We start from the raw sequence: 13,395 nt of genomic DNA on the forward strand, positions 1-13,395 counted from the left end.
TAATGCTTTGTGTGCAAACTGGTTGATTTGAGCCTGTTAGGGTAAATCACTCTCTGGGGTCATTGGACCATGGTGCCAGTACCTCTGATGCAGTAGAAGAATGTGGATTTTGGAGTTTTACAGTCCTGGGTTCACATCCCAGCTTTGCCATGTCCTACGTGTGTAACCTTTGATAAGTTGCTTAACTTCTCTGAGTCTCATTTTCCTCATCTCTAAAATAAAGGATAATACCTACCTCACAAGGTCGTTGGGAGATCAAACGATACAATGTCCACAGCAACCTAGGGGACTGCTGCTGCTGCTAAGTCGCTTCAGTCCTAATGGACAACGGGTGTCAAATAAATGCTCATTTGTAGTCTCATAACTTGGGCACGGTTTCGTAATCCACGTGAGTTTGAAAGCCATTTTTTAAACTGCAGAGGGCTTGGACATTAAGACCTTCATACCTGGAAGGGCTGGAGGCCCCTTCTCTGAAAACAGGGAGAAGAACAAACTCAGCTCCACAGTCAACAGTCCTTTCTGTGTTTTATGATTTCTTGTATTCTCTAGAGACAGCTTCCGTCTCTACCCAGTATCTCTTACCTAATTTAACTGTTCTCCACTAGCTCTTCTCCCTTCCTTGATCTTTCTGCTCACTCCTAGCTGGTAAGCCCCGCAGAAGCCCTGGCACTGGGAAGGCTATGAGCTGGTGCCACGGTCTCCGGAGGGCCGTCTGGGGCAGCTGGACCCACGCCAAACCACTTTGTAAAGAGTGGCCCCGACCGCGACGTTGACAGGAGTGGTGGAGCAGGGCCTGCACGAGCCATTTTCCTGATGGCTGAGGCAGGAGCATCAGCAGTCAGGACAGCCCCACCCTTCTTCCCTGGAATGCAAGGCTGGAGGCCATGTGAAGGGCAGACTATTCTACAAACCAGAGAGGGATCCGGGCAGCAGCTAGTGCAGTGGGCTGAACAGAGATCAGCTTTCCCAGGAGGTGTGGTTGCTCACTGCCAGGGAGCCTGGAAGACGCTAGACTCAGGGCCTCTGTCTTCCCTGTCTCCTGCCCAGTCTCCCTCACACCTCTGTTCACCTGGGGGATGAATGAAAGAATGTGTACAGCCTTAGAAACTTCTCACACTGGTGGCAAGACCCGTGTCAGACTCTCCTCCCCTCTGGGAAGTACTTTGCCCAGGACTTCCCTGGTGGTCCACTGGTTAAGAATCTGCCTTCCAAGGCAAGGGATGTGAGTTCCATCCCTGGTCAGGGAACTAAGATTCCACAAACTATGGGGCGACTAAGCCCCTGTACCAAAACTAAAGAGAGGCCTGAGTGCCACAACAAAGACCCAGTGCAGACAGATGCAAAAAAAGAACATCCCTTCCACTTCCTGTTTCTGGAGCTGCACAATGGGCTCCATCTTTTCCTGCAAATCAGTATGAAAAGAGTCCATCCTCGAAGAAATGTGCATCCTTGGCCAAATTTTGTTTTCACATTTCTTCAGAAGTTTGGGAAACCAGTACCCCTGTTTCTAGTCCCCGGCTTTTCACTGACATCTCAGGAGCAGGCAGACACTCTTAGATCTGCTTGTCAGGCAGAATCGGAGCGAAGAGCCAAAAGGACCGTGTGACCGTGGGATGGAGACCAAAGAGCAGGAGGCTTAGCATTTCAGGTAAACAATCCAAGAGTGGCAGCTGCTAGTATTTCCTATTTATTTATCTTTTTAAGGCTAATTATCTGTTTCTTCTTCTCACACTCAGAAAGTGTTTGCCTAGCACAACTTTAGAAACCCAGAAACCGTCCACCAAATATATACCTCCAGTACAACTTGGGGGTTCATTAGATTAATTGATTAATAGTGGTTAATATATACTTTTAAATCCTCTTATTAAAAGGGCCACCTAAGCCCTGAGTACCATTATAACCAGGCCTAATGAGGTCAGTGGTTTATAGAGAGGGCTTTAAAGCATATATAAAGCTCCTCCCAGATTGGAGGTACAGGATGAAGGTGAGAGAGGCAGGCAAGTATGCATGCTGGTGTTTAAAATCTCCTCCACAGCACAAGAGCTTCACTGAAGGCAGTGGATTGAAACCAGGAAGACGGAAATTTGCTAATGGATTTTCGAACTTAAACCAACCTGTTATAGGACAAAGGTCACCACTGTGTAAAGTCCTGACAGGTTGCCGCTGAGTTCAGAAGACCTTCTCAAAGAGAAACAAGAGATTTTTTTCTGCAAAGTCCCAAACCAGGTTAGTCCTAGCTTTACTGTGTTGTTTTTTAATTGGAGTACAATTGCTTTACAATCTTGTGTTAGTTTCTGCTGTACAATGAAGTATATCAGCTATAAGTATACATGGATCCCCTCCCTATTAAGCCTCCCTCCCCAACTACCCCCACCCCTCTCCCACTCCTGTAGGTCACAGAGCGCCAGTGAGCTCCCTGTGCTCTATAGCAGGTTTCCACTAGCTATCTGTGTTACACATGGGAGTGTATATACGTCAGTCCTAATCTCCCAATGTAGCCAGTATGCAGAACAGTTTGGAGTCCTAGCCTTTTTACATCTTGTAAAACGCATAAGCTGCTTTTTGAATGAAGCCAAGAATAGAGCCCACGGAGGAAGAAATGGAGCACAGCAAACCTCTTCTGAGTCATGATCTCAAAGGTTCCTCTTATCAAAAGTGGTTTCTTCTGACTTTCTCAGGAGACTAGTACAAGAATAGGAACAAAATTGTGGTGTGACCTTGTTTGGAGATGGATGGGAGTGTGTGTGTAGGTAACATATGTAAGTAGTTGTTCATAGACTCCCGTGCTGATCAAGAGGGGTGGAACAGGAGGGTGGGAGGGAGGCTGAAGAGGGAAGGGAATATATGTATACCTATGCAGATGGTGACTGCAGCCTTGGAAGAAAAGTTATGACCAACCTAGACAGCATATTAAAAAGCAGAGACATTACTTTGCCAACAAAGGTCCGTCTAGGCAAGGCTGTGGTTTTTCCAATAGTCATGTACGGATGTGAGAGTTGGACTATAAAGAAAGCTGAGCACCAAAGAATTGGTGCTTTTGAACTGTGGTGTTGGAGAAGACTCTTGAGAGTCCCTTGGACTGCATGGAGATCCAACCAGTCCATCCTAAAGGAATCAGTCCTGAATATTCACTGGAAGGACTGATGCTGAAGCTAAAACTCCAGTACTTTGGCCACCTGATGCAAATAACTGACTCATTTGAAAAGACTCTGATTCTGGGAGAGATTGAAGGTGGGAGGAGAAGGGGATGACAGAGGATGAGATGGTTGGATGGCATCACTGACTCAATGGACATGAGTTTGAGTAAGCTCTGGGAGTTGTTGGTGGACAGGGAGGCCTGGTGTGCTGCAGTCCACAGAGTCACAGAGTTGGACATGACTGAGCGACTGAATTGAACTGACCTGATGACTGATTTGGGCTTCCCTGGTGCTCAGAGGTCAAGAACCTGCCTACCAAAGCAGGAGAAGTAGGTTAGATCCCTGAGTCAGGAAGATCCCTCAGAAGAGGAAATGCCACAGACAGAGGAGCCTGGCGGGGCTACAATCCATGGGGCTGCAAGAGTTGGCGAATAAACAGCAACAACATGGTTGATTCAGGCCACTGTATAGAAGAAACCAAAACAACAATGTAAAGCAATTATACCCCAATTTAAAAATAAATTTTAAAAAGATGTTCATGGGCTCATGTCAGTATGAAATCTGGTTAAAATGAGTTGGGAGTGGTGCTTAGGATAGAGAGTGATCCAATGAACTGAGTCTATGAGAATAATATCTTGGACACAAAAAAGGGCACTGAATTGAAAAGAAACTTTTTTAAGAAAATCAAAACTAGTTTCTTTAGGAAACTTTCAAGTTTTAAAATTAACCAGTTTCTCTTTTGAATCAGCACAGGTGCTGTAAGATACGCGTCACTGCCTACCATGCTATCTTTTGCCCTGTTTGGGGGCCTTTTTGTCCTCATTGGTAAGTTCTTGACTGACATTTAGCACTGTTTCCAAGGTGCTAGATGTTTCCAAAACATCTAGCCCCATCCAGCCCAGTCATAAATCAGAAATGGTAGTGATTATATGTCATGGGGTTGGGGGTGGGCTCTCCTGACAGGCCCAGCCATGAATCAGCTGCTTATTTCTATAATTAAGAGTGTTGCCAAGCAAGTGGAGGTGTTATCAGTGGGAAATTGCGGAACAGTGCTTTGTGAGGCAAGACATAGGAAGAGAAAACTGTCAATTCCAGACAGTAAATAAGAGTTCTATGAGCGAATAGAAAAAATTCTTTTCTGGGAGGAGTTTAGAAGAAAGAGTTCACTTTCAGTCAGTATGATGGTGCCTAAAAGGCACCCAAAAAGGCATTTGGGGAGATACATGCCAGTGGAAGTCCCCTGCCGATGCAGGGGACAAGAGATGCAGGTTCCATCCCTGGGTGGGGAAGATGCTCAGAGGAGGGCATGGCAGTCCACTCCAGTACTCTTGCCTGGAGAATCCCATGGACAGAGGACCCTGGTGGGCGATAGATAGTCCATAGGGTTGCAAAGAGGCGGACATAACTTAAATGACTTAGCATGCACGCATAGAGTTTTTGCTTTTCATTTTTTTAGAATGTCTTTTTCTCTATTTAATGTAATTCATTTTATTATAGAAATATTCATAAGATCAAAATAGACTTCAAGAGTGGAGTGGGGAGGTCAGTTAAGAGGCTGAACATTAAACCAGACCAGCCACGATGCTGGTTTGGCTATGGTGGTAGCAGATGTGATGAGAAGTGGTCAGATTCTGGATGTATGTTTTCTGTCTGCACCCTCACTCTCAAACCCCATGCTTCAGTTTTTTAAATTAATTTATTTATTTTAATTGGAGGCCAATTACTTTACAACCCATGCTTCAATTTTACATGTGATCTGTGTCGTGGGACTCCGTCCATTCATTCACTCATATGTATTTCACACACACCGTGTAGGCACGAACACTATCAGACACCAAGGGCCAAGAGGGGAGTCAAGGCGATGCTCCTGTTCTCTGCCTCACTTGGGAATCCACACAGCTTAAAGAAATGTAAGGGCTTTGCTGGTTTATGCTGCTTCTATAATCTAGATAGGCTTTCTCAGCAACCCAAGTTTACTTGATGGTTTCACTCTCTGCCCTTTTGGTTCATTTTTTAATTTCTTTTTTGCCTGTTTGTATACGGGAGAGAGAAGATTATGTCTGCATTTTTTATTGGCTTTGATGAGTTTTGCTTTTTAAAAATCACATACTTTGAAGAGTTAATCTTTAGAGTTGCTTTGCTTTCCTTTGAAGATAAATATTACCTAACCTATCTGCCTACCAATGCAGGAGACGTGGGTTTGATCCCTGGGTTGGAAAGATCCCCTGGAAAAGGAAATGGCAGTCTGCTCCCGTATTCTTGCTGGGGAAATCCCATTGACAGAGGAGCCTGGTGGGCTACAGTCCATGGGATCACAAAAGAGCCAGGCATGATTCAGCGACTAAACATTTGCAAGGAAGAGTTCCATTGACTTTGTGCCTAATCCTAAGAAAGTCTCTAGAATTTACACTGTCTAGTTAACCAGAACTGATCTATGGGAAAAGGTAAAATCTACCTCTCTAGTTAAAAACACCATTCACAACACTAAGTGAAACACAGGTTTTCACAGCAAATGTTTTAACAAATATAATTTGTTACAACAAAAATTTGTGGTCTTAAGGCACAATTCAGCCATCCTAACAGCTACTAGAAGAGACTTTTCAACTTATAGACAAGCTTCTTATCTCCTTCAGTAAATAGAAACTCACTTCATAATAACAAAATAAAAAATAAGAATAGATTTAACTTAAATTTCATGGTAAGTTAAATTTTATTTCCAATTTTCTTAATGAGATTTAGATAGAAACTCAACTTCACAGAAAAATGATATCAAATTACCATTTTAAGTGAATGATAACCTTCTTTCTTTAAGCGAATGATACTCTTCTTTCTTATCTTCCTAAACAAAAGCCGTTATGAATTCAGATGTTTACATTTCCAGAAGCACTTGCGTCAGAGGTGTCTTAAAAATTTTCTCCAAGTTTTTACTTAAAACTCTACCGGCAGTTTTCATTCTGATGAAGATTGCAGCAAATGTTTTTGAGACCTATAAGAACTGATTGTCATAATACTTTGAACAAAGTTTAGAATTAAGGGTAGTATTCAATTTTTTTAAGGTTGGACTAGAGTGGGAAGAGGGAATCTTCTGTTCTGTTCTGTCTAGTGAGCCATTCTGGGGTCTTGGAGAGGGGTTTGGGAGGATTAAGCCTATGGCTTTGCCATTGGTTTAGTAATACTCATAAGAGCAATTTGAGCAGTATTTCCTCGAAGGTTTCAGGCGAATTATCATTGTGCCCTACAGGCGCTTCCTGGGGCTCACACTCCTTCACTCACACAATGAGTCCTCGCCTGCACTTCCGCCTGTACCATGGCTGCTACGGCGACATCATGACCATGGAGACCCCTGGTGTCCCCTGTGATAACACAAGGATGATTGCCTGCGGTGAGTGTAAGGCCATGCAAGCGTCTAGCTAGCCTCCTTTCACCGTTTTCAGAGTCTTTCTTAGGAAGTAGCTTAATTTTGAGAAGTTCATTTTTATAGCTGCATTATCAAAATTAAAAACTAGAGGAAAACAGAATCCCGACCCATCTAACAAACTTCTTCTGTTTTCCCTTCATCCTTTCTGAACCTGACCCAGATGTGTTTACTTCTACATAGGAAAACGTCCGTTTCTGGCTCTGTTTTCCGTCTGTTGCTGGGTTTGCTTCATGTTACAACATGAGCGTCTTGGGCAAGGCTCCCTGTATGCCCTCTCCTGGTCTTCTGCTCCGAAGACTCTTCACGTTGTCTCAGTATTAGCATGTCAGAGTTTGAAGCAACTGCAAGGTCAATCTAATCCTACCTTCCCAATTTACAGATCAGACAACTGAGGCTTAGCAAGGAGGAAGGACTTCCCAAGTTTCCGGGGCTAGGTAGCAGCAGAACCAGACTCAAATTTAGGTTGGCTGACTTCATGTCCAAGACCTCCCCTCTTGCACCAAATGTGGCTAAAAACAGAAGAACAATAAAGAAAGTGGAAGTGGTATCCATCTGGGCTGTGGACCTTTCTGAGTTTATGCAATCAGAGATCAAAAATGTCCTAAAATGGTTGTCCCAAGCCTGAGGGGCTACAGTCAGGAGCTGTGGCTTACTTATTAAACTGAAAAAGAGTTCTCTTATGAAGTGGAGAACACCGTTTATTTTCTATTGACGCAGGCATCCGTGGTTCTGAGATGTTTGCTGAGATGGATTTGAAGGCCTTACAGTCTTACCAAATTCTGATCAAAGAAATTGGACTGCGGCACTGCGTGGACCCTGCTCTCATTGCAGCCATCATCTCTAGAGAAAGCCATGGTGGAACCATCCTGCTGGATGGCTGGGACCACACAGGACTTAAATTTGGCCTGATGCAGGTACTCAACCAGAAGCTTTTTGTCAGCCCTACTCCATCCTTCCTGATAGATTATTTGCAACTATTCGCATTTATCCTAGGCTTTAAAACAATGGTATTTGCATGGCTTTTGCTGGTAATTCTGTAACATTTGATATCTTTTAAAAAAAAGTATCTTATGGGTATTATAACTACAATTTGCAATGAATACTATGCTAAATACTTAAATTGAGAAAATCTTATATAAAAAAAAGGGCACTATTACCAGTATCCACTTGAGGTTCATGACATAGTAAATTTCATCCATGTAGATCAAAACATTATAACAAAGTCCTACTTGAACCAAATTGTTCATTAGGCAATTTGGAGGAAGGGGACTCAAATTTTCAGAATATTTGCTTCCAGGCTTTTATTATTTATTTTAAAATTCATATTTAATTATTTTTTGGCTGTGTCACACAGCTTGTAGGATCTTTGTTCCCTGATCAGGGATTGAACCTGGGCCCCGGAAGCAAAGTCACCAAATCCCAACCACTGGACCACCAGGGAATTCCACCAGGCTTTATTTTGAATTGTCTGAGAAACCCAGACTTCCAGTCTCCCCACTTAGAAAAAAGATATTTTTGACTGCAAATATCTAGACTTTGGGTGCTCATTACTTGTTTTAAAACAACTTTTTCCTTTATTTATTTGTTAATATTAGAGTGCTTAACTAAAACTATGCCACACCCAGTTCTCCCAAATCCTTCTTTGTTTTTCAGACTCTCTTTCCTATGAAAGAAAGGGCATTTAGAATTGATTCTGTGGAAACAGAGAAAAGGGGCAAGGCGGTGCCCATGACCTTCCTCTATGAGGAATAGAAATCAGGGCAACAGAAACCTGTCTTGTTCCATTCAGATGCTGACATTCTTATCTGAATTTTCTAGCTTGATAAAAACATTCATCGTCCTGTTGGTACCTGGGATGGCAAAGAACACCTTTTGCAGGCTGTTGGGATTCTCACAGACAGAATTAAGGCAATCCAGAAAAAATTCCCCAGCTGGAGTGTGGCTCAGCACCTCAAAGGTAGGCCAGATGTGTAGTGCTTTGTTTAGAAGAGCGGTGAGTGAGGGAGCCCTGAAGGCCGGGTGTGCCCTGGGTATTCCTGGGCCCATGCCCACCAGGGCAGCCCTGGACCTGGGAGGACCTGAACGCTCTCTGAAGCACTGAGCTCCCTGGAGTGGTCTTCTTTTCTGCTTCCATTCCCCTTCTGCCAGATGTTGGGGTTCCTTTTGCATCTCTCCTTGGTTCTCCTTTTTTAAAAAGCATTTACTTATTTATGGCTGTGCTGGGTCTTAGTTGCTGCACGCAGGGTTTCTACAGTTGTGGCAACTGGAGGCTACTCTCGAGTTGCGGTGCAGAGGCTTCTCACTGTGGAGGCGGGGTGGCATGGGCTCCAGGCATGCGGGCTTCAGCAGCTGTGGCGCGTGGGCTCGGCAGTTGTGGCTCGGGAGCTCCAGAGCACAGGCTCGGTAGTTGTGGTTCACAGGCTTAGTTGCCCCCATGGCATGTGGGATCTTCCAGGACCAGGGATCAAACCCAAGTCCCCTGGCTTGGCAGGGGATTTCTAACCACTGAACCACCAGGGAAGACTTCTAATTTGTCCTTGAGCCAATCATTGGTCCTTGAGTGATGCCCTGAGAGCTAGTGTGATCGTTTAAAAGAATATGTTTGCCTTTATCTGATGGGTTTTTTTCCCCTGGTGTAAGAAACTGTTGCCCACTTTCTGAATTGTTGGAATGAATGTTCACCCCGTGAGCATCCTCAGTGACAGCAGGGCTTTAAGTACCATGATGTGTCCAGGGAAATATGCCTTCTAAGCTGATCACAGACCACCTCAGGTTCAGCATCTCCCAGACCGAATCAACTCACATTGCCTGCTCGCTCAGTTGTACCTGACTCTTTTCGACCCCACGGACTGTAGCCCACCAGGCTCCTCTGTCCACGCGCTTTCCCAGGCAGGAATACTGGAGAAGGTTGCCATTTCCTTCTCCAGGGAATCTTCCCAACCCAGGGATCCCACATCTCTTGCATCTCCTGCATTGGCAGGTGGGTTCTTTACCAGCTGAGCCACGGGGTAGCGAATTAACTCACTAGACTCCCATTATACATTTGCTTTTTCTTCATATTTTCTGTCTCTGTGGAAGGCACCATAATATGCCCAGTCATCCTGGCCTGAACAAACAATTGTTTTCTGAGGTTCCCTGGTTCCTTCTCCTTTTACATTCAACCACACCTCCTACGGACCCATCATATGCAAGTATCTCTCTCCTTCCACACTTTACAGCCTGATTTTTGAATAAACAGTTTCTAGGCACTATAATATACCCAGTCATCCTGGCCAGAACAACCAGATTGTTTTCTGAGGTTTCCTGGTTCCTTCTCCTTTTACATTCAACCACACCTCCTACGGACCCATATGCAAGTACCTCTCTCCTTCCATTACTTTACAGCCTGATTTTTGAATAAACAGTTTCTATATTCTATTTCAAGGTCCTAGGAGGCAGGGATCAGGACCAGGGGTCTTTTTCTCTAGACATCCAAGCAGAGCACGGTTATGTTAAACACATGAGGAACTACTGAAGATTAACCTTCTAGGGTGTAACACACACGTGCACGCTGCGCACATACCCCTACAAAGAAACGAGTATGTCTCGGGCATCGCTGTGCAGTGTGCAAGCCAGTGTGGCACCCATCCTGGTGCACAGTAGTTGCTTAAAAACACTTACTGAATGGATGAGTGAGTGAATGAATGAGGTACTGAACGACTGAGACAATGTCACAAGTATCCTCAGAGTGAAGATTGGTAAAGAAATGAGAAGCAAATCTGACTTCTGCAGCAAGAAAACAAAAGCCTCTAGAAAAAGAGAGACAGAAGGAAAGCCATCTGGAATTTTCTCACTGACTCTTGAGGAAGTAGATCCTCTGAGGAGGGGAGGAAGGGGGGAAGAAGATCTGGGACTGTGCTTTTGGAGATTTGCTCATAGCTTACTTCTGCTGAAAGTTAATTTTTCAACCCGAACCTCTGGTTTCATTTCAGGTGGTCTCTCAGCCTTCAAGTCAGGAACTGAAGCCATTGCCACCTCTGCAGACATACAGGCTGACTATGTCAATGATGTTTTAGCCCGAGCTAAGTTCTATAAGAAACATGGCTTCTAGACAAAGCTCCATGGGCGGGCCAGGTTGGTAGGTGCTCATATGACCCCTTTGAGGATTTGATAAGGCTGTGTTGTACCCAATGCTGGCAAATAATTGTTGCACTTAAGACAAAAAATTCATTTCCTACTCTTCTTCATGCAAATAAGCATAAAAAAAGGAAAATCCTTCCAGTTCACAGTATGTTTTCTGTGAGATATATATAGATATATGCATAATTACTGTGCAGTAAAGTGGATATCACAGTAAATTATGTATTCTTACCATATTCTTAGGACTAAGTCTGCCTATTCCAGCAGGGCCTCATTTTAGCCCATGATTTTTCTTTTCCTGACTACACCACACGGCATGTGGGATCTTAGTTCCCTGACCAGGGATCGAACCTGTGCCCCCTGCCATAGAAGCAGAGTCTTAACCACTGGAACACCAGGAAGTCCTAGTTCATGATTTCAATGCCCACATACTCCCTGTCTTACCAGAATTACTAAAAAGAAGAGAGCCTGACCTGAGCCTTGGACCTCCTCCCAGCATCTGCTCAAGCCCCTGGAGCTTTGCTTGTGAGGGATGCCTGACTCATAAGCCAACCTGGGAAATGGTAGAGAAACCGTCAGGTTCCCAGGGTGGAATTTGAGCTCCCTGGGCACCTGAGAGCCAACCTCGGCAAAGCTAATCCTCCTCAAGGACTGCATCCCTCAGGCCCACTCCTGCCTCCTATGTCTTCTTCCTCTTCTTTGATGAAGATCCAGGGACTGGCTTCTCTTCTTCCCTTTTTAGTCAGTAGTTGCTGCCACATGCTCTTTCAAGGGGTCCATTCTCCACAAAATGTGGCTGAAGATAAGCATATTGGGCCTGAATTTGTTGTGGTTCTTTAGGTGCAAGTAAAAGCCAATCCTCGAAATTTTAAGCAATAAAAGGAAATTACTGAAAGGCTATCAAAAGGCTCGCAGAGCCAATGAGAAGCTCGAGGACAAGAAGAGAAACCAGGCAACTCTGGACTCTGGGTAGCAGGAACCAGCTGACCGTGCTTTGTAGCACCCTACTGCATGAATCAACTAGTGCGCTCACTGCATAGATGAACTCCAATGCCTTTTTCTCCCATCCTTTCACCATTCTGCTTCACTTTTATCATCCCATGGGAGAGAGTCTGATGGATTATCTTGGATCATACACATACCCATGGGCTGGCTGCTTTGCTTTTTGGTCTTGCCCAGACCACCTACCATGGGGAAGAGACATTCCTCCTGAAGCCTCAGGTAGAGTGCAGCTTTCGCTTCCATACTTCGGAGAAAAACACCAGTAACATGTTGGATTGTAAAGTTCTCAAAGTCCCTGCCGTTGTGGTCCTTGCTGGGCCTTTAGCTTCCTTCAGAGATATTTGATGAATGTTTCTATGCACAACTTCTTTTTCTGAGGAGGAATCAAAATCATACCCACCTGACTTCCCTGGTCCAGTGGATAAGAATCTGCCTGTCAATATAGGGAACAGGGGTTTGATCCCTGGTCTGGGAAGATCCCATCTGCTCTGAGACTACTGAGTCTGTGTGCTCCAACTGCTGGGCCCTTGTGCCTTACAGCCTGTGCTCCATAGAAAGAGAAGTCACCGTGATGAGAAGCCCTTGCATGGCAACAAAGAGTAGCCCCACTCACCGAGACTAGAGAAAGCCCTCGAGCAGCAACCAAGGCTCAGCACAGCCAAAAAAAAAAAAAAAAAAACATAACTGCCTACATCTGAGCCCCCCTGGAAAAAGCCAGGTAAATCCTTCTCCGCTCAATGACCTCTCAACCCTGCCTGAAGATGTGACCCAGGCCGAGCTGGGACCCCTGTGTTTCACTGGGGCAGAGCCATAGTGTGACAGTATACAGGCCAGCATCTTCTATGATCAGATGAGGACCAGGCTGTATCAGCTGTTAAATATTTGATTATTACCTCTGCATATAGGCAATCCAGGACATTCTTTAGACATTCACTTTGCTCGAGAATGATTTCTTCTGTGGGGGAAACCACAAACATGTTCTCCATTTAATTGCAAACTCCTTCAATGTCACCACTGAAACAATAAAGTACACCCAGGTGAGATCATTTCAAAATAATTTAAAAACAAGAAACAGTATGATGACTTATGACTGAGACACCAGATGTTGTAGACGAGAGCCCATATTTAAGGTGTCATAGTTTGGTTACCATAGAAGTAGACCCTGACCCTGACCCTGACCCTCAGGTGCAGGTGGTTTATTTGAGCGCTGCAGGGAATGCTGGTATGAAGTGGCTCAGGGATACAGGGAAGGGAAGACAACTCATAAAACATATATCATCAAGCTGGCTACCACAGTGGGCAATGGAGTCTGGTCCTGCAAGCAAACATCAAGGAACTATACAAAACACACACTGCAGAATTATTAATATTACACTCTAGGGCCAAGGAGCTGGGGTACTTATGCATCAACTTCTAAGAGCCATTGACTGAGTATCTGCCCGTTGAGGGGAGAGCAGGTTAATTCTTTGCTCTTCTGGTCTGCCGTGCAACTAGGTGGTGTACTTACCTGCACTTCCAAGGGAAGGAGGCCGTAGATGCCGACATGCAGATCCTGGCAGTTGTAAATCAACTGAGGATCCTGAAATGTCTAGGGACATAGGAAGGCCCTTGCTTGTGTATAGGGCACTCTCCAGAAAACCTCTCTTTCCTCCCTCTAGCATGTGCTGTTGCTTCAGTCGTGTTCAACTCTGTTATCCTATGCACTGTAGCCCACCAGGC

General features: G+C 44.7%; 2 protein-coding genes across 5 annotated transcripts in view; one reads left to right on the forward strand and one right to left on the reverse strand.

Annotated features, from left to right (window-relative positions):
• The first annotated feature begins 1,533 nt into the window (after positions 1–1,533).
• Positions 1,534–12,748, forward strand: LYG2 (lysozyme g2). 4 transcript variants are annotated; one of them, XM_069583855.1, is made up of 8 exons: positions 1,603–1,648; positions 2,036–2,226; positions 3,886–3,962; positions 6,379–6,519; positions 7,273–7,469; positions 8,374–8,512; positions 10,527–10,668; positions 11,122–12,748. In XM_069583855.1, the coding sequence occupies exons 3-7, from the start codon at positions 3,920–3,922 to the stop codon at positions 10,643–10,645; spliced, it is 639 nt and encodes a 212-aa protein (XP_069439956.1). In that variant the 5' UTR covers positions 1,603–1,648; positions 2,036–2,226; positions 3,886–3,919; the 3' UTR covers positions 10,646–10,668; positions 11,122–12,748. The 4 variants fall into 4 exon arrangements, with proteins under 4 accessions (XP_069439953.1, XP_069439956.1, XP_069439954.1 ...); XM_069583852.1 differs by lacking the exon at positions 11,122–12,748 and having other exon boundaries at positions 1,534–1,648; positions 3,891–3,962; positions 10,527–10,815; XM_069583853.1 differs by lacking the exon at positions 11,122–12,748 and having other exon boundaries at positions 10,527–10,815.
• The window catches only part of MRPL30 (mitochondrial ribosomal protein L30), a 32,618-nt gene continuing 29,001 nt past the window's right edge, over positions 9,779–13,395 (reverse strand). The window contains exon 7 of the transcript XR_011255787.1: positions 9,779–12,690. The gene's annotated coding sequence lies outside the window, so the exon portion shown is untranslated. The remainder of the gene's footprint in view (positions 12,691–13,395) is intronic.

Source organism: Ovis canadensis, chromosome 3, assembly GCF_042477335.2.
Source record: "Ovis canadensis isolate MfBH-ARS-UI-01 breed Bighorn chromosome 3, ARS-UI_OviCan_v2, whole genome shotgun sequence".
Lineage (NCBI taxonomy): Eukaryota > Metazoa > Chordata > Mammalia > Artiodactyla > Bovidae > Ovis > Ovis canadensis.

What these genes read in the sequence shown, in the direction of transcription:
- LYG2 (XM_069583852.1), top strand. Translation starts at nt 3,920, where the DNA reads ATGCTATCTTTTGCCCTGTTTGGGGGCCTTTTTGTCCTCATTG. An exon ending in CACAAGGATGATTGCCTGCG is followed by an intron (nt 6,520 to 7,272) that starts GTGAGTGTAAGG and finishes CTATTGACGCAG; the next exon opens with GCATCCGTGGTTCTGAGATG. An exon ending in TTAAATTTGGCCTGATGCAG is followed by an intron (nt 7,470 to 8,373) that starts GTACTCAACCAG and finishes TGAATTTTCTAG; the next exon opens with CTTGATAAAAACATTCATCG.